The following is a 23082-nucleotide window of genomic DNA, read 5'->3' as shown; positions in this document are numbered from 1 at the left end:
GAAATCGATCAAACATGCACTCAGGATACCTTGATAATTACTGGAGATTGGAAAGTGAAAGTTGGAAACGAAGAAGGATCCATAGTTGTAAAATATGGCCATTGTGATAGAAACGATGCTTGAGATCACATGATAGAATTTTGCAAGGCCAATGACTTACTCATTGCAAATACCTTTTTTCAACAACATAAACAGGGACTGTACACATGGACCTCGTCAGATGGAATACACAAGAATCAAATCCACTACATCTGTGGAAAGAAAGAGACGATGGAAAAGCTCAACAGCATCAGTCAGAACAAGGCCAAGGGCTGACTGCAGAACAGATCATCATTTGCTCACGTGCACGTTCGATAGAAACTGAAGAAAATTAGCACAAGTCCTTGAGAGCCAAAGTAGGATGCTGAGTATATCCCATGTGAATTTAGAGACCATCTCAAGTAGAGATTTGACTAGTTGAACACTAATGACCCAGGACCAGACAAGTTGCGGAATGACATCAAGGACATCATACATGAAGAAAGCAAGAGGTCATTAAAAAGACAGGAAAGAAAGAAAAGACCAAAATGAATGTCAGAAGAAACTCTGAAACTTGATTTTGAACATCAAGTAGCTAAAACGAAAGGAAGAAATGAAGTAAAAGAGTTGAACAGAAGATTTCAAAAGGTGGCTTGAAAAGGCAAAGTAAAGTATTATAATGACATGTGCAAAGAGTTGGAGATGGAAAACCAAAAGGGAAGAACACGCTCTGCATTTCTCAAGCTGAAATAACTGAAGAAAAAATCCAATGTTTGAGTTGGAATATTGAAGAATTCTATGGGTAAAATACTAAAAGACACAGGAAGCATCAAAAGAAGATGGAAGGAATACACAGAGTCAGCATACCAAAAAGGACTGGTCGATGTTCAACCATTTCAGGAGGTGCCATACGAGCAGGAACCAATGGTATTGAAGGAAGAAGTCCAAGCTGCACTGAAGGCATTGTTGAAAAACAAGGCTTCAGGAATTGATGGAATATCAACTGAGATGTTTCAACAAATGTATGCAGTGGTGGAAGTACTCACTCCTCTATGCCAAGAAATTTGGAAGACGCTACCGGCCAACTGACTGGAAGAAATCTATATTTATGCCCATTCCCAGCAAAGGTGATCCCACTGAATGCAGAAATTATTGAACAATATCATTAATATCACATACAAGTAAGATTTTGCTGAAGATCATTCAGAAGCAGTTACAGCAGTATTTTGGCCAGGAACTTCCAGAAATTCAAGCCAGATTCAGAAGAGGACATGGAACCAGGGATGCCATTGCTGATGTCAGATGGATCCTGGCTGAAAGCAGAGAATACCAGAAAGATGTTTACCTATGTGTTATTGACTATGGAAAAGCATTCGACTGTGTGGATCATAACAAATTATGAATAACGTTGTGAAGAATGAGAATTCCAGAACACTTAATTGTGCTCATGAGGAACCTGTACATACATAGATCAAGCGGCAGTTGTTTGAATAGAACAAGAGGATACTGCATGGTTTAAAGTCCAGAAAGGTGTGCATCAGGGTTGTATCCTTTCACCACACCTACTCAATCTGTATTTTGAGCAAATAATCTGAGAACCTGGACTATACCAAGAAGAACAGGGCATCAGGATTGGAAGAAGACTGATTAACAACCTACATTATGCAGATGACACAACCTTCCTTACTGAAAGCGAAGAGGACTTGAAGCACTTACTGATAAAGATCAAAGACCACAGCCTTTAGTATGGATTATACCTCAACTTATAGAAAACAAAAATCCTCACAACTGGACCAATGAGCAACATCATGATAAATGGAGAAAAGATTGAAGTTGTCAAGGATTTCATTTTACTTGGATCCACAATCGACAGCCATGGAAGCAGCAGTCAAGGAATCAAATGACGCGTCGCATTGGGTGAATCTGCTGCAAAGAACCTCTTCAAAGTGTTGAAGAGCAAAGATATCACCCCGAAGACTAAGGTGCACCTGATCCAAGCCATGGTGTTTTCAGTCACCCCATATGCATGCAAAAGCTGGATGATGAATAAAGACCAAGGAAGAATTTATGTCTTTGAATTGTGGTGTTGCAGAGGAATATTGAATATACCATGAACTGCCAAAAGAATGAACAAATTTATCTTGGAAGAAGTACAACCAGAATGCTCCTTAGAACCAAGGATGGCAAGACTACATCTCACATACTTCAGACATGTCAGGAGGGATCAGTCCCTGGAGAAGAACATCATGCTTGGTAATGTAGAAGGTCAGAAAAAAAGAGGAAGACCCTCAAGGAGATGGATTGACACTGTGCCTGCAACAATGGGCTCAAAGCACAGCAACAATTGTGAGGATGTGGCAGAGCTGAAAAGTGTTTTGGTCTGTTGTGCACGGGGTCTCTATGAATTGGAACTGACTCAATGGTGCCTATTAAAAACACAATTTGCTTATGTTAGTTTTCAGCAAATTCTCATGTTGCCTTTGCATCAGCACTAGAAGACTCACCAGTCACTTCTACATTTTGCAGCGAAAAACATTGTTTGAAGCGCTTGAACCACCAAGACCTAGCACTAAACTCCGTTTTGTAGTCTGGTCCTGCTTTTTCTCTAAGCATCTCAAACAAGCTTCGTGCCTTAACAGTAATTGTCAACATGCTGAGAGGGATTTGCTTTTGTGTTTGGTCCTCAGTTCATGTCATTAGCAATTTCTCCATATCTAAGTTCCTGTCACATTTTTGTTAATGTCATAGCTCTTTCAGTGGGGCTGATCCTTTAACAGTTTGGAGATTTTTTCTTTGTTTTTGAGAATTGTCATGATTGTTGAGTGCGACATGCTTAACTTCACTAAGTCCCCTTCTCTGTTTGGAATTTCTGAACTCTGATGTAACCTTACAGGACTACAGACATATATGTGGTCGGACGTTGCTGCATGGACGTTTTGTGGTACATGATTGTATATAGTGGGTAACATTCACCTACAATGACAAAAATAATTACAACTTTTTGAAAACAGTTGTTTGCTTGTTTTTAACAACATACTTTCTAACAAATATAACTTCTTTAAATAGATATTTTCTAGACTTAGCGTTACAAGTTAGTAATGTGCTTGGAACTAGTAAAAGCAACACTTTAAATTTACCGAAGGTCTTACTTAATAAGCAGATGTGCACAGAAATCATAATCTTTTATTTCAAGATACAGAATTAGTATATGTTTATATACTTTTAAATATTTACTAGCCTTTTCCTTGTCTATCTAATAATGTGTAGCAATTAACCATGAGCGTGTCTTCTACTGAAGCACCCGGAACATTAAACCAAAAAACAAACAAACCAGTTACTGTTCAGTTGATTCCTACTCACAGCGACCCTATAGGACAGAGTAGAACTATTTGGTAGGGTTTCCACTGAGCAACTGGTGGATTTGAACTACTGACCTTTTGGTTACCAGCCAGGCTCTTAACCACTGCACAATGAGGGCTCTGTTAGGGTTCCATTTTTAAGATCTTTGTGAACAAATTTCCCAATTTTTATTCCCCACTAGTTAGGTCAGTTTTAAAGAAAATTGGCCTTATAGAAACACTTTCACAAATTGGTGCTTAGTAATAACACAGCCCTTTTTACTGTTTGTTAAAAAAAGGGAGTAACCTTGAGAATGGTGCCAAACATTATTATTTCACTACTAAGAATATTTGCAGAAACGTGGGAAAATTCAGTCTAGTTGGATAGTTTTATGACCAGGACAATTGAATTCATGACAGAAGCAGGAAGACAAACAAAGAGATGTACTGTTTTTTGCTTAGCTGTTAAGATAAATGAAAACTGAGTAGTCTGGATATACTGAGAGTTTCGTTACTGAATGAAAATGATATGAACTGAGAGTAGAATCCAGTTAAGATAATCCCTTTCTCTCTTTACACACACACACACACACACACACACACACACACACACACACATTCATGTGGTTCTATTTATATGATTCCATCAGTTTGTTGTACTGTGGGGCTTGCATGTGGCTGTGATGCTGGAAGCTATGCCACTGGTATTCAGATACCAGCAGGGTCACCTGTGGCAGACAGGTTTCAGCTGAGCTTCCAGACTAAGACAGACTAGGAAGAAGGACTTAGTGGTCTACATCTGAAAAGAAATAGCCAGTGAAAACCTTATGAATAGCAGCGGAACATTGTCTAATACAGTGCTGGAAGATGAGCCCCCCAGGTTGGAAGGCACTCAAAACACAAATGGGGAAGAGCTGCCTCCTCAAAGTAGAGTCGACTTTAATGATGTGGATGGAGTCAAGCTTTCGAGACATTCATTTGCTGACTTGGCACGACTCAAAATAAGAAGAAATAGCTGCAAACATCCATTAATAAACAGAACGTGGAATCTAGGAAACTTGGAAGTTGTCAGAAATGAAATGCAATGAGTAGACATCAGTATCCTAGGCATTAGTGAGCTGAAATAGACTGATATAGGCCATTTTGAATCAGAAAATCATATGGTCTACTATGCTGGGAATAACAACTTAAAAAGGAATGATGTTGCATTTGTCATAAAAAAAAAATTTCAAGATGTATCCTAAAGTACAATGCTGTCAATGATAGGATAATATCCACACGCCTACAAGGAAGACCAGTTAATACATTTTTCAAATTTATGCCCCAACCACTAAGGCCAAAGATGAAGAAATTGAAGATTTTTACCAAATTTCTGCAGTCTGAAATGGAACGAACATGCAATCAGGATTGATAATTACTGGTGATTGGAATGCAGAAGGTGGAAACAAAGAAGAATTGGTAGTTGGAAAATATGGTCTTGGTGATAGGAATGATGTCAGAGATCAGATGGTAAAATTTGGCAAGACCAATGACTTATTCATTGTGAATACCTCTTTCAACAACATAAAATGTTGACTATACACGTGGACCTCGCCAGATGGAATACACAGGAATCAAATTGACTACATCTGTGGAAAGAGACAATGGAAAAGCTCAATAGCATCAGTCAGAACAAGGCTAGGGGCTGACTGCAAAACAGACCATTAATCACTCCTATGCAAGTTATGCAAGTTCAGGTTGAAATTGAAAAAAATTAGAACAAGTCCACAAGAGCCAAAGTACAATTTTGAGTACTGTTTGGTTAGCAGCCATAGCTTTTAATCACTGCAACACCACAGCTCCTATAAACATATGTTATTGTTGTTATGTGTTGTCTAGTCTGTTTCAACTCACCTGAATTTAGAGACCATCTCAAAAAGAGATATGACACGTTGAACACCAATGACCCAAGACCAAAATGGATGTCAGAAGAGACTCTGAAAGATGTTGCTAAACGTCGAGTAGCTAAAGCAAAAGGAAGAAATGATAAAATAAAAGAATTGAATAGAAGATTTCAAAGGCCATCTTGAGAAGACAAAGCATTATAATGTAATGTGCAAAAGGCTTGGAGTTAGAAAACAAAAAAGGGAAGAATATGCCCAGTATTTCTAAGGCAGAAAGAGTTGAAGAAAAAATTCCAGCCTTGAATTGCAATATTGAAGGTTTTGAAGGGGAAAATATTGAATGATGCAGAAAGCAAAAAAAGAAGATGGAAGGAATATACAGAGTCACTGTACCAAAAAGAATTGGTGGACATTCAACCATTTCAGGAGGTAGCATATGATCAGGTATTCATGGTACTGAAGGAAGAAGTCCAAGCTGCACTGAAGGCATTGGTGAAAAACAAGCCTTCAGGAATTAACGGAATACCCATTGAGAAGTTTCAACAAATGGATACAGCACTGGAAGTGCTCACTCATCTCTGCCAAGAAATTCAGAAGACAGCTACCTGGCCAACCGATTGGAAGAGATCCATATTTATGCCTATTCCAAAGAAAAGTGATTCAACAGAATGCAGAAGTTATAAAACAGTATCACTAATGTCACATGCACATAAAATTTTGCCGAAGGTCACTCAAAAGCAGCTGCAGCAGTATATCGACAGGGAACTGCCAAAAATTCAGGCTGGTTTCAGAAGAGGACGTGGAACCAGGGATATCATTGCTGATGTCAGAGGGATCCTGGCTGAAAGCAGAGAATACCAGAAGGATGTTTACCTGTGTCTTATTGACTATGCAAAGGCATTTGACTGTGTGGATTATAAATTATGGACATTGGGAAGAATGGGAATTCCCGAACACTTAACTGTGCTTATGAGGATCAGTACATGGATCAAGAGACGGTTATTCGAACAAAACAAGGGGATACTGCATGGTTTAAAGTCCAGAAAGGTGTGTGTCAGGGTGGTATCCTTTCAGCATACCTATTCAATTTGTATGCTGAACAAATGATCTGAGAAGCTGGACTATATGAAGAAGAATGGGGCATTAGAATTGGAAGAAGACTCATTAACAACCTGCGTTATGCAGATGACACAACCTTGCTTGCTGAAAGTGAAGAGGACTTGAAGCACTGACGAAGATCAAAGACTACAGTCTTCAGTATGGATTACCCCTCAACATAAAGAAAACAAAAATTCTTACAACTGGACCAATAAGCAACATCATGATGAATGGAGAAAAGACTGAAGTTGTCAAGGATTTCATTTTACTTGGATCCACAATCAACAGCCACAGAAGCAGCAGCCAGGAAATCAAACAAGGCATTGCATCGGGCAAATCATCTGCAAAAGACCTCTTTAAAGTGTTGAAAAGCAAATATGTCACCTTGAAGAATAAGGTGTATCTGACCTAAGCCATGGTGTTTTCAAATGTCTCATATGCACGCTAAAGCTGGACAATGCATAAGGAAGACTGAAGGAAAATTGACGCCTTTGAATTGTGGTGCTGTGGAAAAGTATTGAATATACTGTGGGCTGCCAAAAGAATGAACAAATCTGTCTTGGAACAAATATAGCCAGAATGCTCCTTAGAAGCAAGGATAGTGAGACTACGTCTCGTGTTATCAAGATGGATCAGTCCCTGGAGAGGGACATGATGTTTGGTAAATGGAGGGTCAGTGAAGGAGAGGAAGAGTCTCAATGAGGTGGATTTACACAGTGACTGCAACAATGTGCCCAAGTATAACAACAGTTGTGAGGATGGTGCGGGACTGGGCAATGTTTTGTTCTGTTGTACATAGGGTCGCTGTGAGTTGAAACAGACTAGATAACACATAACGACAATAACATGTGTTTATAGGAGCTGTGGTGCAGCGATTAAAAGCTATGGCTGCTAACCAAACAGTCAGGAGATCAAATCCACCAGCTTTCTGCTTGGAAACCCTAAGGGACGATTCTAGTCTGTCCCATCGAGTCACTAGGAGTTGGAACTGACTTAATGTCAAAGGGTCTGGTTTGATATATTTTTATAGATATAAGAAATCTGAGGGGAAAATTCCAAGGTTAATGTGAGTGGCAACAAAGGGGTATAACCAAGTAATGAAAACTTAGTAACCACTGCCTGACAGAATTATGACATTTAACAGTGTTAACTCAATAATGGAATGTCTGAAGGAGCTGGATTGTGAGTAAGCAGGTCAAGCTCCTGCTGGGAGACCTTGGCACTGATACTGCTAACCAGGCCCAGCTTGGCCTGCTGATAACTTCTGCTTCTGGACTTTCCAAGAATAAAGTGCGTGAATTACATGCATGTCCACACATGTCCCACGCACTGAGACTTCAGGCAGTTGGGTACCACATCTGGGCAGTAAAAGGCAGACTCCTCTGGATCAGGCTCCTGTAGGTGTCTCCCCTTCACTGCAGTGGATTGACCCTGAATTCCAGCAAAGAAATGGCACGAAGGTGGTGTTTTTAGGAAGTTACTTATTTGAGCATGAAGATAATGGAATTTTCTTTAAGGCAGAGCAAGGAGTGATAAGAACGGGATTTAGGGATGGATAAGAGAGCTATGTGAAATTAAAACAAGTCATAGAATATGTGGCTGAAGGAAAGGTTTAGGATGGGGCCTAAATTGAGATATTGTCAGAAAAAGAAAAAATTGCTACCTCTACCTTAGTTTGAATAAGATTAATGACGTGTAACTTCAGCACATGCATTTGTGAATGTTTGTTGTTTTTGTTCATTGCTGTTGCGTCAGCTCTGACTCATGGTGACCTCACGTATAACAGAACAAAACATTGCCCAGACCTGCGCCATCTTTGTGATTGTTAGCATGTTAGAGTCTATTGTTGTAGTGACTGTGTCAATCCATCTCATGGAGGGTTTCCCTTGTTTTCTGTGAGCCTCCGCTCTACCGAGGAGCCCTGGTAGTCCAGTGGTTGAAGCGCTTAGCTGCTAACTGAAAGATCAGTAGTTGGAACCTACCATCTGCTACGAGAGAGAAAGATGTGGCTGTCTGCTCCCGTAAAGATTACAGCCTTGGACACCCTGTAGTGCAGTTCTACTCTGTCCTACAGAGTTTCTATGAGTTGGTATCAACTCGATGGCAACAGATTTGGTTTAGGCTTCGGCCTACTTTACCAAGCAGGATGTCTTCTTCTAGTGAGTGATCTTTCCCTATGACACACCCAAAGTACGTGAGCTGAAGTCTGTCCATCCTCGCTTCCAAGGGGCATTATGGTTGTATTTCTTCTAAAACATTTGTTCAGTCTTCTGGCAATGTAGTATTCTTTATATTTTCCAATGTCCTATTTTTACATGCTTAGTAAGTATAGTGTTTTGGAATGGGGCAGATGCCTTTTTTTTCTTTTTTTTTTTTTAAAGCCTGGGTCATGATTGGAAACAGCTGTTGCCCTTGGGCATAATTTAGCATTGTTGTTGCTGTTGTTGCCCTTCAGTTGATTCTGACTTACAGTGATCCCATATGTGTCAGAGTAGAACTGCACTTTGTAGGGTTTTCAATGGATGATTTTTTGGAAGCAGATCAACACACCTGTTTTCCAAGGCACCTCTGGGTGTGTTCGAACTGACAACCTTTCGGCTAGTATTGGAGCACTTAACCATTTGTGCCACCTGGGGACTCCAACTTAACATTAAGATACCCACATATAGTCCTAGTGTGGGGCTCCAGCCAATCCCCCTCACTGTCTTGGTGTGCTTCCCCCCAGTGGAGGTCAATGCCATCAATGAGAACACGGAGACCCTCCACCTGAGCCCACATATCACAACTGAGTATGTGGGCCAGAGCGCGGAGAAGAAGCCGGAAGTGTGTGAACGCTCCTGCGAAGAGCTGGGTCACATGATCGACGAGCTGTCAGGGCTGCATGTGATTGTGAACCAGCTGCACGAGAACCTGAAGAAAGTGGTAGGTGTCCAGGAGGGAGGAAGGGCAGGTGAGGAGAAGGGAGGAAGGGCAGGTACCCAGAAGTGAGGAGGGTCAGGTATGGAAGAGGGCGGAAGGCAGATGTGGAGAAGGGAAAGTGAGGCAGATGCCTGAGAAGTGAGGAAGGGTAGGCGTGGAGAAGGAAGGAAATGGCAGGTGCCAAGAAGTTGTGCTTACGATGATCAAACATTTCTCCTTCTCAAACTGAAAAGAACTTTTAGGATAAGATTGTTTAACTTGGAGTCCAAGACTCAGGAAATTTGTAAACTCCCTGAAATTGCACAAAAAATCAGGGTGGTGAACTTCTGTACATTTTTGCAAGTGGGGGCCCACATCTGTCACCAGATTCTCAAAGGGCTTGTCACCCCAAGATAGAAATCACTATTCAGGGAGAAGAGACTCACATAATAGTCTCCTGAGGGGAGAGCTCAGAACAAAGGAGGTAAACACATACATTTTTAGGGACATTTGGTGTAATTTTCATTTATTTTATTTAGTTTATTTTTCTTTTTTTCTCCATAGTCTTAACCCCCAGTAGAGCAAGAATTACATCCTTACTTCATTTTTTTTATTGTATTATGAGACAGTGCCTGTCACACTTAGTGAATAAGAGAGAAAATAGTGAACTGCATGGACTGGACCTTAGTTCTCACCTGCAGTTGACTAGTTGACCGTCTCCCTCTCCGACCGCTGTCCTGCACCTTGGTGGCAGTGGTAGCCCTCTGGGGTAGCATCAGCCTGAGTAGGGACCCACTGAAGGGATGTGGGAAGGCAGCAGTATGCAAGGACAGATGCTAATTAGACATGGGAGGAGAGGAGCACAGTGGATGAGCCACAGCAACGGTGGAGACAGTCTGTTTGGTTGCAGTCATGAAGGGCACAATTTTGCATAGATTTTAGTCAGTCTTCATCAGCCTCTTCCATGTCCATGCAGATGGTAGAAACCGTACCACCAGTGGATTCTGGGCTGTTATTGCTCCATAAGGAGGAACGTTCTTTCTCATCCATGAGTGCGACGGCTGAGTGTAGTGTGTTCCTGTCTATACTTAAATATTTAACTTAATTTTCCAGTCGAATGACAACCAGTTCCTCTGGGAGCTTGTTGGTGGACCCCCTAAGACCAGGAATGTGACAGCGTGCTGGCAGGATGGCCGGTTCTTCGCAGACAACGAGACCTGGGTAGTGGACAGCTGCACGACCTGCACCTGCAAAGTGAGGCTCCAGATGCCATTCTTCTTGTGTGCAAGGGGCAATGTGCACACTCAGGCATTCTGCACCACACTTAACTCTCAGCACATCTTAACTGCCCGAACACTGGCAATGTTCAACAGCGACCCTACAGGACAGAGTAGAACTGCTCCATAGGGTTTCCAAGGAGTGGTTGGTGGATTCAAGCTGCCGACCTTTCGGTTAGCAGCCAAATGCTTAACCACTGCACCACCAGGGCCCTGCAACATTCAATGGCCAAGTATAAAATGTGTTTAGACATAAGAGTCACAGATGTGGAAGGAACCACAGGGATAAAGACTTAAATCGACCTCTTTGTTTTGCACATAAAGAAACCAAAATCCCGAGGGTGAAACGACGTGGCCAAAGTCACACAGGTGGTTGGGGACAGAGCTGGCATAGAAAGTCATGTGTTTCTGTCTGTGTTTATTTCCACTTGGTTCTATTTGGCATTGAGGTTCAGCAGAGACATTTGGGAAAATGCAAGTCACTATTAAATATTTTAAAGAGATGATTATTTTCCTTTTCTTTACTTGATGGTGTTCAATTCCCATGGATGGTGGTCTTCACATCAAACAATACAGGTTTACATGGCCCATCCATTTATCCTCTCCTACACCAAGAGGGTGGGTGGTCTTTGTTTTGTCATCACGGCTCCTGTGATTGGAGAAAGGAAGACAGTGGGTATAGAGAGCCATCTTTGGTGTCCCTATTTGCATTAAGCTCTGAGAATTAATGAGAGAAAGGGCTGACTCTATTTTCCAGCCTCTTCTGTTTATAACGTGTAAGATCCGTGGGTGATAGAGGACATTATAGCCACGCTTTTGGGCCTCCTCAGGTTTTTTTTTTTTAGGTTAGCCCTTGTGACAATCTTTCACAAACTTGTTTTTTTTAATGAGTGCTGTATAAATACCTTTGTTTCATTGTAGAAATTTAAAACTGTTTGCCACCAAATCACATGCCCGCCAGTGACATGTGTGAATCCATCCTTCCTGGAAGGTGAATGCTGCCCTTCTTGCTTCCACTGTAAGTACTGCCAGGAATGCGAGCGTCTCGGTGATTTATTTGTTTTATTCATGTATTTATGTGTGCAGAGAAGGGTGTGACTTAGACCCATGGTATAAACAGATAAGATGCAGAACAATTGATCCCAAGCTCATAACTCCCTTTTGTGTGTTGTTAGGTTCCCTCCAGTTGGTTCCGACTCATAGAGACCCTACATACCACAGAAAGAAATACTGCTCAATCCCGTGCCATCCTTACCATCGCTATTATGCTTGAGCCCATTGTTGCAGACACTGTGGCAATCCATCTTGTTGAGGGTCTTCCTCTTTTCCACTGACCCTGTACGTTACCAAGCATGATGTCTTTCTCCAGGGATTGATCCCTCCTGGCAACATGTCCAAAGTATGTAAGATGCAGCCTAGCCATCCTTGCTTCTAAGGAGCACTCTGGTTGTACTTCTTCCAAGACAGATTTGTTCATTCTTTTGGTATATTCAACATTCTTCGCCAAGAATATTCGTCAATTCTTTTTTGGTCTTCCTTATTCATTGTCCAGCTTTCACACGCATATGATGCAATTGAAAATACCATAGCTTGGGTCAGGCTCACCTTGGTCTTCAAGGTGACGTCTTTGCTTTTCAACACTTTAAAGAGGCCTTCTGCATCAGATTTGCCCGATGCAATGCGTCATTTGACTTCTTAACTGCTGCTTCCATGGGTATTGATTGTGGATCCAAGTAAAATGAAGTCCTTCACAACTTCAATCTTTTCCCTGTTTATCATGATGTTGCTCATTGGTCCAGTTGTGAGGATTTTTTTTTTTTTCTTTATATTGAGGTGTAATCCATACTGAAGGCTGTGGTCTTTGATCTTCATCAGTAAGTGCTTCAAGTCCTCTTCACTTTCAGCAAAGAAGGTTGTGTCATCTGCATAATGTAGGTTGTTTGATTAATCAGTCTTCTAATCCTGATGCCCTGTTCTTCTTGGTATAGTCCAGGTTCTTGGATTATTTGCTCAGCATATAGATTGACTAGGTATGGTAAAAGGATACAACCCTGATGCATGCCTTTTCAGACTTTAAACCATGCAGTGTCCTCTTGTTCTGTCCAAACAACTGCCTCTTGATCTGTGTACAGGTTCCTCATGAGCACAATTAAGTGTCCTGGAACTCTCATTCTTCACAATGTTATCCATAATTTGTTATGATCCACAAAGTTGAATACCTTTGCATAGTCAATGAAACACAGGTAAATATCTTTCTAGTATTCTCTGCTTTCAGCCAGGATCCATCTGACATCAGCAATGATATCCCTGGTTCTACATCCTCTTCTGAATCTGGCCTGAATTTCTGGCAGTTCCCTGTCAAAATACTGCGGCAGCCACTTTTGAATAATCTTTAGCAAAATTTTGCTTGCATGTGATATTAATGATATTGTTTGATAATTTCCATATTCAGTTTGATCACCTTTCTTGGAAATAGGCATTAATATGGATCTCTTCCAGTGGGCTGGACAGGTAGCTGTCTTCCAAATTTCTTGGCGTAGATGAGTGAGCACTTCCAGTGCTGCATCTATTTGTTGAAATATCTCAGTCGATATTCTGTCAATTCCTGGAGGCTTGTTTTTCACTAAAGCCTTCAGTGCAACTTGGACTTATTTTAATACCATCGGTTCCTGATCATATGCTTCCTCTTGAAATGATTGAACATTGACTAATTCTTTTTGATATAATGATTCCGTGTATTCCCTCCATTTTCTTTTAATGCTTCCTGTGTCATTTAATATTTTCCCCATAGAATTCTTCACTCTTGCAACTCGAGGCTTGAATTTTTCTTCAGTTCTTTCAGCTTGAGAAATGCTGAGCGTGTTCTTCCCTTTTGGTTTTCTATCTCCAGCTCTTTGCACATGTCATTATAATGGTTTACTTTGACTACTCAAGCAGCCCTTTGAAATCTTCTGTTCAGTCCTTTTACTTCATCATTTCTTCCTTTTGCTTTAGCTGCTCAACATTCGAGAGCAAATTTCAGAGTCTCCTCTGACATCCCTCTTGGTCTTTTCTGTCTTTCCTGTCTTTTCAATGACCTCTTGCTTTCTTCATGTATGATGTCGTTGATGTCATTCCACCACTCGTCTGGTCTTAGGTCATTAGTGTTCAATGCATCAAATCTATTCTCGAGATGGTCTCTAAATTCAGGTGAGATATACTCAAGGTCGTATTTTGGCTCTCGTGGACTTGCTCTGATTTTCTTCAGTTTCAACTTGAACTTGCATGTGAGCAATTGATGGTCTGTTCCACAGTCAGTCCCTGGCCTTGTTCTGACTGATGATAACTGAGCTTTTCCATTGTCTCTTTCCACAGATGTATTCGATTCCTCTGTATTCCATCTGGTGAGGTCCGTGTGTATAGTTAACATTTTTGTTGGTGAAAAAAGGTATTTGCAATAAAGAAGTCTTGCAAAAATCAATCATGTGATCTCTGGCATCGTTTTTTTTTTTTTTTTTTATCACTAAGGCCATATTTTCCAACTATCGATCCTTTTTCTTTGTTTCCAGCTTTTACATTCAAAATCACCAGTAATTATTAATGCACCCTGATTGCATGTTTGATCAATTTCAGACTTCAGAAGCTGGTAAAAAGCTTCAATTTCTTCATCTTTGGTCTTAGTGGTTGGTACATAAATTTGAATAATAGTCATATTAACTGGTCTTCCTTGTGGGTGTATGGATATTATCCTATCACTGACAGCGTTGTACTTCAGGATAGATCTTGAAACGTTCTTTTTGATGATGAATGCAACACCATTCCTCTTCGAGTTGTCATTCCCAGCATAGTAGATTATATGATTGTCCAATTCAAAATGGCCAATACCAGTCCATTTCAGCTCACTAATGTCTAGGTTATCGATGTTTATGCATTCCATTTCATTTTTGACAATTTCCATTTTTCCTAGATTCATACTTCATACTTCATACATTCCAACTTCTGATTATTAGTGGATGTTAGTAGCTGTTTCTTCTCATTTTGAGTTATGCCAAATCAGCAAATGAAGGTCCCAAAAGCTGGACTCTATCCATGTTATTAAGGTCGACTCTATTTTGAGGAGGCAGCTCTTCCATTGTTGTCTTTTGAGTGCCTTCCAACCTGGGGGGCTCATCTTCCTGCAGTATATTAGACAATGTTCCACTGCTATTCATAAGGTTTTCACTGGCTAATTCTTTTCAGAAATAGACTTGCGGGTCCTTCTTCCTCGTCTGTCTTAGTCTGGAAGCTCAGCTGAAACCTGTCCTCCATGGGTGACCCCACTGGTATCTGAATACCAGTGGCATAGCTTCCAGCATCACAACAACATACAAGCCCCCACAGTACGACAAACTGACAGCATGTGGGGGTCATTCCCTTTACTGACTGGAAAAATGAATTGAAGACAGTGTCTGACCTCCTCTGACTTCACAAGAGGAAAGGAGAATCAAGATCAGTAGCCCAAAGCTGAGTCCCACGAGGTGGAGGTCAGATAGGCCTCCTCTCTCTGCCATCTTTACTAATTCTGAAACCAACAGTCCCTTCCACAGCAACTCTCTACTGGGTTTGATAATTCATTGCAACGGCCACACAGAACTCACAGACCATATTCACAATTACAGAGTTTATTCGGGAAGTAACAGTTATAATTCAGGCTTAAGAACACCCAGGATATAGTTCTTCCATCAGGATAGCCTCTTTCCAGCTGTGCTCGCAGGCTTGCCTCTCCCTGATCCTCAGTCTCTGCCCAAAGGCACTCAGCTTTCTCTCTCTGTGGGCCAGGAAGCCTACCATGGTGTATCCTCTGCTGGTCTCTGCTGCTGGGTCTCTCTTGCTGGTCTCTCTTTCCTCTGTGGTGGGCTCCTCCTGTCTGTTCTTGAAGTGACTCTCTTTTAAGGCAAAACTGACTAATCACCTTGGTAGGCCACAATTACCCTATCACACAATCACCTGGGTGGAAGTTACAAGACCATGGCTAGAAAGGCCACACACAAGGGTGATTAATCACACCACACAGACTGTCTGCCAGGAAGCCATTTGTATATCTTAGAAGTTCAAGAATCTGGATGAGTCCTTGTCAACTCATTTCACTTTAACAGATGAGGGACTGAGCCCCAGGGGGGCTACAACTTGCTCAAGATCTTATGTACAAAGAAAGAACCCTAACTTTATGCCCATAGTAAACAAAGGAACTAACCCCTTTGCCATCGAGTTGATTCTGACTCACGGAGATGCCACGTGTTACAGAGCAGAACTGAGCTCCATAGGGTTTTCTTGGCTGTAGTCTTTACAGAAGCAGATTGCCAGGCCTTTCTTCTGTGGTGCCACTGGGTGATTCAAACCATCAACATTTTAGCAGTTGAGTGCCAACAGTTTGTGCCACCCAGTTATAAATACAGACTGCTGAGTCAGCTTAGATCTTAGTTGATATGCTTGGCTACTAACTAAAAGGTTGCAGGTTTGAGTCCACCAAGAGGCTCCTTGGAAGAGAGGTCTGGCAATCTACTTCCAAAAACTTAGCCACTGAAAGCCCTATGGAGCACAATTCTACTTTGACACATGTGAGGGTGCCATGAGTTGGAGTCGACTCCCTAGCAACTGGATTTTTGATGTCTCATTCTTCTGTCCTTTCCTCGTGTCCTCCAGCAGAACTGAGCAGAATTGGTTGTTTCTGAGTATATCCGCTCTCAAATTTCCTGCTTCATGCCCACACTTTCTCATCTTCATAACCTGATCTAAAAGCTTTGAGATTGATGTCACAAAGGCTTGGACCATATTTGGAAGCTTTGTCTCAGCACCTCCTCCTCCCCTGGTTTTTTCCACCATTCCTGGAGAGACCCAGACCTGGAGGTGCACTTGAGCTGCTGGGCCTGGCAAGGGTGCAGAGTTGGGGAAGGCATTGTCCTTTTGCTGGTGGCCTTGATGTACATGCTCAGCCCTGGGTGTGGACGGGGGACAGATGCAGCCAGAGCTCAGGCTTCATCACTCCATGATTTCAAGCAAAGTGTAATTTTTCTTAGTTTCAGTTTCATTATTTGAAATGTGCAGGATAGCTATCCCCCTCTACAGAGGGTTGGCTTTGTTGTTAAATAAACAATACAACATATGTCCAAGTGCCTGACATACATTATGTGTTAAATAGTCATAAAATGGATTGCCCATTGGCTAGGATAAAAATACAATTCTGATAATTGGAGGGCCCACATTCAGATGAGAGGGAGAAACGCTTATGTTATTGAGAGCACCACAGCACAGAAAAACACCTTCTTGACCATTCTCCTGTTTGTCCTGCTTTCTGAAACATTTAACCATAGAACATTCGTATGTGTATAGTGGGTTCTTTGCTACCTGAATACAATAGTGGGACAAATAGCATTTTTTACTATTTACTGGAACTATCTCTTGCGGTAAATCACTGTAATTTCCATCCTTTAGGGATTTTAATTACCTGTGAATAAATTCTTTGTAGGAAATTGCCTTTTTATTTCACCTGTCACCATTTAAATTATTTAGAACTGAGTTTTATTGTCCTATATTCCAACCAGTAATTGAAGTGATCTGTTACCATATGTAAGTCAGCAAGAAAGATTAAAATGGAAATAAATTAAACCTTAATAATTTTTTAAAAAATCTCATGTAAACATGGTTTAATGCACTCTCTTGTAAGATATTTTTAAAAATCTAGTAAACAACTCCCCTGGACACAGATGGACTAGACCCCTCCCAAACCTCAGAGTACAGACCCCCCCCAGTTCCTGGTCCTGTAGGGCTCCTCACACAACAGCCATGGAAATGGGAACCTCCATTCAGCAAAGGGTCCTTTCCTGTTTTGAACTGGGAAGGCAGCTGTTGAGCTCCTTAGGCATAATGGACTTTTGGTGACCCTGGGCTTGTTTGGTTAGAGAACTACTTGCTCACCAGGAGGTCTTGCACATTCTGACTCCTGAGTTGCATGAGTTCTCAGCTCAAGAGCTGCTGTGCCATTTATCTGTTTTGTTTGGTGAGGTAGTCCATAATGTAGATTGTGTGACTTAAGTCCATTGTGCTTCCTCTGACCACAGCTGTGGACAGTGACAAGGGCTGGTCTCCTTGGGCAGAGTGGACAGAATGCTCTGTTACCTGTGGCTCGGGGACCCAGCAGAGAGGACGGTCGTGTGATGTCACCAGCAACACCTGCCTGGGACCCTCCATTCAGACGAGGCTGTGTAGCCTGGGCAAGTGCGACAACCGTAGTAAGTGTCAAGGAGCACTGTGAATGGTCAGTGAGATGACTGCAGTAAGTGTTGGGGAGCACTGTGAATGGTCAGTGAGATGACCACAGTAAGGATCGGGGAGCACTGCCCATGGTCAGTGAGATGACCATAGTAAGTGTCAGGGAGCACTGCCGTGGTCAGTGTGATGACCACAGTAAGTGCCGAGGAGCACTGCCATGGTCAATGAGATGATCACGGTAAATATCAGGGAGCACTGCCCATGGTCAGTGAGATGACCATAGTAAGTGTCAGGGAATACTGCCCATCATCAGTGAGATGACCACAGTAAGTGTTGGGGAGCACTCCCATGGTCAATGAGATGATCACAGAAAGTGTTGGGGAGCATTTCCCGTGGTCAGTGTGACTACGGCAGTATTGGGGCCCCACTCCTGTTCACTCTCGTTCCTCAGCCTGGATGCCTGCACAGTGGATGAAGCATGGCATTTCTTGAGGCACCTGACTTTGTAAGAGCATAATTGCATCCTACAGTTTGGTAGGCAGTACACAGGCCACTCTGTTTTGAAGGGTTCCTGCCAGGTGAAATTCTCTTTGTCCCCATCCTTCTTAGATGTAAGGAATCAGTTAGTGAAAAGGCAGACACCTGGTCTGGTACGAGCTCGTCTTGAGCTTCTATGTGTATTGATCACCTTGTGCTGTGTTCTCCATGTGCAGTCCGGCAAGATGGCGGCTGGAGCCACTGGTCCCCCTGGTCCTCCTGCTCTACCACCTGTGGGGTTGGCAACATCACGCGCATCCGGCTCTGCAACTCCCCGGTCCCGCAGCTGGGTGGCAAGAGCTGCAAGGGGAGCGGCCGTGAGACAAAGGCATGCCAGGGCGTCCCCTGCCCCAGTAAGTGTGTGGGGGCCTTGTAGCTGCGTTTGTTGGGGACAGTGGCACAGGAGAGCTGTCTGTGAACAGCTCAGGTACAGCAGGGCACATGGGTGCCAGTCCATTGTCAGTCCAGCCCAGCATCCTGGGATGGCAGCCCAGCCTAGTTCCAGAGGAATGGAAGGTGTTCTACAGTTCCCCGGCTTGGCCAGTTTTGGAACGGAGCCTTCAGGGTGGGTGCTGCTTGCCTGGGCTCAGTGTGACCTTGATGAACCGCTCTGAACCTGTCCCTGTCTCACAGACTCTGATCTACAGTGGAGGGACAGATAGGCCAGAGCCTGGAGGAAGTTACGGTCGTGGCTTTGGACCAGGCACAGGGCAGAATATCTTCTGAAAGCGGCACTTCCACTCAGCATCTTGGCCAAGCCAGTGTCAGAGTTTATAGAAAATGTAGAGGTTAAGAACATGTAGCACCTTCTCTAAGTAATCCCAGTTCATGATGGTCAACACTCAGGAAAAAGGGGGATGTAGGGAGGTGGCGTTCAATCAGTTGCTTCTTTGTACAAAAGACTAAATGACAAACATTTAAAACCAAATTCAAGTTTAAACAACTTTTCAGAAATGAAAACTTCTGTGGTGGCGCTGTGGTTAAGTGCTCAGCTGCTAACCAAAGGGTAAGTAGCTCAAATCCGCCAGCCCCTCCTTGGAAACCCTATGGGGCCGTTTTACTCTGTCCTGTAGGGTCGCTATGAGTTGGAAAGTTTGAATCGACTTGGTGGTAATGGTTTTTTTTTTTTTTTTTCCTCTTGGTTCTATGTTACAGAGGTGCACCAGTAATTTGTAGCCCTTTGTAATCAGTTCTGTGCTTCTAGATATAAAAGTTTGTGTGAATTTTCTCCCCAGGCCTAAAAATGAAACCCTTTTAATTGTCATCATGTATAACCAAAAGAACCAGACCCAGTACCGCCCAGTCAATCCCGACTCATAGCGACTCTATAAGACAGGGTAGAACTGCCCCGTAGAGTTTCCAAGGAGCACCTGGTGGATTCGAACTGCTGACCCTTTGGTTAGCAGCCATAGCACTTAACCACTATGCCACCAGGGTTTCCGTCATCATGTATATCACTCCTAAATCCTATGGTCAGGAAGGGACACGTGGGTGGCCGTGAGTTAGAATCGGCCCCACGGCAACTGGAACTGGTACTTTAGGGAGGGATATCTGTTCTGGTCAGGAAGACTGCCCAGTGTCAGGCTGGGGTGGCTTGGTGGACAATGGAATCATTATTTAGCATAGGAAACAAAAGAAGATGATATATTGAGGGGAAAGGTAAAGACCTCAGTTGGGGAAATGTTGTGATACAAATGACTATTCATGTAGCTAAAAGCATAGGGTGTAAGCTAGGGAGAAATAACCAAAAACCAGTTGTTGTGGAGTCGATTTTGACTCTTGGTAACCCCAAGTGTGTCAGAGTAGAACTGTGCTCCACAAAGTATTCAATGATTGGTTTTTCAGAAGTAGATCACCAGGCCTTTCTTCCGAGGTGCCTGGGTGGAATTGAACCTCCAGCCTTTCTGTCAGCAGCCAAGTGCATTAACCATTTGCACCAACCAGAGGCTTCTACTTAAAGTCAACCAACAGAGACCAGTTTTTTTCTCCAATGTGTGGAACACCGCATTCCCCTCGTACACCACAACAGTGTGAAGCGGCATTTCCTGCCCCTGACTCTTCTCTGTGCTCTCACCTCTGTGTGCTGTCCCCATAGTTGATGGCCGGTGGAGCCCCTGGTCCCCGTGGTCAGCCTGTACGGTCACCTGTGCCGGTGGCATCCGGGAGCGCACACGGGTCTGCAACAGCCCTGAGCCCCAGCATGGAGGGAAGGCCTGCGCAGGAGACACCAAGGAGCAGCACATGTGCAACCGGAAGAGCTGCCCTGTCGGTGGGTGGACACTGGTGTGCCAGAGGTGGACACGGGCATGTCTGTGTTGGACGGGGGTATGTCGGTGGTTGTGAGAGTGTTGGTGGTAGACAGAGGCATGTTGGTGGATGGGAGTGTGCAGTGGTAGACCTGGGCATGTTAGTGGTGGACATGAGACCTGCCAATGGGGTCTACGAGCGTGTTGGTGGCGGACATGGAGAGTGTCAGCGGTGTCCTTGGGCTTTCTTCACAGTGGGCATTGGTCTGCCCCATCAGTGGGAGGTCACAGGGCTTGTTGGTGTTGGACACGGGGTGTGTTGGTGGAGGATGTGGAACGTGTTGGTGGTGAACATGGGGCATGTAAGTGGGATCTGTGGGAGTGACGGTGGTGAACATGGGGTGTGTCAGTGGGGTTGGTGGGCCTCCTCCACACAAAGTAGAGTTCAGCCTGCTCATGGTGCCCATGGCCCTGTGAAAAGTCATTGAGTTTTCATTCTGGTTAAAAGTGCAAAAATTATGGAAAATAACTAGAAAACAGAATAAAAATTAAAAATCAATTCTGTTCTCACTGTGCAAAGACAACTTTTATTTAAAAAAAGATCATCTGCATTATTGAAGTGTTTCCTTACATTTTCGCTGTGGTAAATATAAATGTCAGAAAGCACCTGCCGTTTCAACATTCTTCACAGTACGGTTCAGTGACATTAGGGTGTTCATGATGGTTACCATTGGTGTGCTGTGCCTTCCGTGTTTTCATGGGGAACACAAAATTTGACCACAATGCTGAACAGCATGTAGACTAGGGACCTCGTACAGCGTGTAGACTAGGGACCTCGATGTCCACGTTCTGTTGTAATCTATGACACTTAGACCACTTGACAGTATCTTCTTAGAGATCACACCTTTTGATGGTGGCCCAGTGTTAGTCTACCTGAGAATTCCTAACTCACAGTTTTACAATGACCATATTGCAGGCACTTGGCAGTGTGAAAATGAAGCACTTCCACAGGCCCAGTAGTCTTTTTATTTTTCCGAGTTAGTTCTGTGCCTGGTTAGAACAGGGTGATGTTGAACCTGACTCTGCCCTGCCCCCCCTCAACAGATGGGTGTCTGTCCAACCCCTGCTTCCCGGGAGCAGAGTGCAACAGCTTCCCCGATGGCTCCTGGTCCTGCGGGTCCTGTCCACCTGGCTTCCTGGGCAACGGCACCCACTGCGAGGACTTAGATGAGGTGGGGGTCCCCCTTCCTGGCCCATGATGGGGTGGGGGACTTTACACGGGGGCCAGAGCCCCACTACCTGCTATCTGCTTGTCCCCTGCAGTGTGCTGTTGTCACAGACATCTGCTTCACGACAAACAAGGTTTCCCGCTGCATGAACACCAACCCTGGTTTCCACTGCCTGCCTTGTCCCCCACGCTACAGGGGAAGCCAGCCATTTGGGGTCGGCCTGGAGGCAGCCAGGACAGAGAAGCAGGTGAGTGGGGCAGGCTGTCTTCATGTACCACTGACGGCCCCATTCTTCCTTCTTCTTCTCCCGCTCTTCCTGCTCCTCCTTCAGGCAAAAGTCCAAAAATAAGGAGGGTGGGATAGAGAAGACCAAGGAGCAACATTCAGCATCCAGCATTGATAAGAGAGATAAGGGCAGAGGAAGTACTTACGTTCTGTTCTGGAAGCTGAGAAAACGCTGTCTCAGAGTGATGAGTAGAGTGAACTTCGCCTGAGTTGTAGTGCAAAGAACCCACAAGGTTTAGGGCCTCATTACTTCCTTAAATATCAGCAACACCACACGTGAGCCTTCTGCAGGCTCGGAAATGTTTCGACTGCTCCAGGAACTTACTGAGGAGAGCCCCAGCAACCCACAATTCCAGGTTACCTGCTCTCCGCGCTGTGGCTGTAGTCCCCACAGCAGCCCAGTGGACAGAATCTAGGACACGTGCATGTGTGCTTGCGGTGCCGACCCAAGCCTCATACAGCTGCCTTCCCCACAGGTGTGTGAACCCGAGAACCCTTGCAAAGACAAGACACACCGCTGCCACAGGAATGCCGAGTGCATCTACTTGGGCCACTTCAGTGACCCCATGTACAAGTGTGAGTGTCAGACGGGGTACGCCGGGGACGGCCTCATCTGCGGGGAGGACTCGGACCTGGATGGCTGGCCCAACAAGAACCTTGTCTGTGCCACCAACGCCACCTATCACTGCATCAAGGTAGGTGGGCTGTGTGGGAAGTGATTGCCAGGGCCTGGGACAGAGTACAACCAGCGAACCCGGTGCCATCAAGTCAACTCTGACTCATGGCCAACTCTTGTGTGTCAGAGTGGAACTGTGCTCTGCAGGGTTTTCAGTGGCTGATTTTTTGGAAGTAGATCACCAGGCCTTTCTTCTGAGGTGCCTCTGGGTGACTTGAACCTCCAGCCTTTCATTTAGCAGTTGAGTGTGTTTGCACCACTATGACTCAAATGCTTAAACAGCCCCAACTCCAGTCAAGTCAGGATGGGTCTTTCATGGCAGATTTGAAATGATTCATTGTCCCAAACAATGAGAAACTCGCAGTCTTTC

General features: G+C 43.8%; 1 protein-coding gene across 1 annotated transcript in view; it reads left to right on the top strand.

Moving 5' to 3' along the window:
* THBS2 (thrombospondin 2) overlaps window positions 1-23082 on the top strand; it is a 59606-nt gene that overhangs the window by 12394 nt on the left and 24130 nt on the right. Inside the window, exons 5-13 of the mRNA XM_003421983.4 lie at window positions 9063-9259; window positions 10349-10489; window positions 11434-11530; window positions 17589-17759; window positions 18453-18629; window positions 20372-20545; window positions 21627-21754; window positions 21846-21998; window positions 22513-22731. Of these exons, the coding sequence (XP_003422031.2) occupies window positions 9063-9259; window positions 10349-10489; window positions 11434-11530; window positions 17589-17759; window positions 18453-18629; window positions 20372-20545; window positions 21627-21754; window positions 21846-21998; window positions 22513-22731 (1457 nt within the window). The remainder of the gene's footprint in view (window positions 1-9062; window positions 9260-10348; window positions 10490-11433; window positions 11531-17588; window positions 17760-18452; window positions 18630-20371; window positions 20546-21626; window positions 21755-21845; window positions 21999-22512; window positions 22732-23082) is intronic.

This window comes from Loxodonta africana, chromosome 1, assembly GCF_030014295.1.
Source record: "Loxodonta africana isolate mLoxAfr1 chromosome 1, mLoxAfr1.hap2, whole genome shotgun sequence".
NCBI lineage: Eukaryota > Metazoa > Chordata > Mammalia > Proboscidea > Elephantidae > Loxodonta > Loxodonta africana.
The sequence above is the reverse complement of the archived record's forward strand: the minus strand, read 5'-3'. Positions and strand labels throughout refer to the sequence as shown.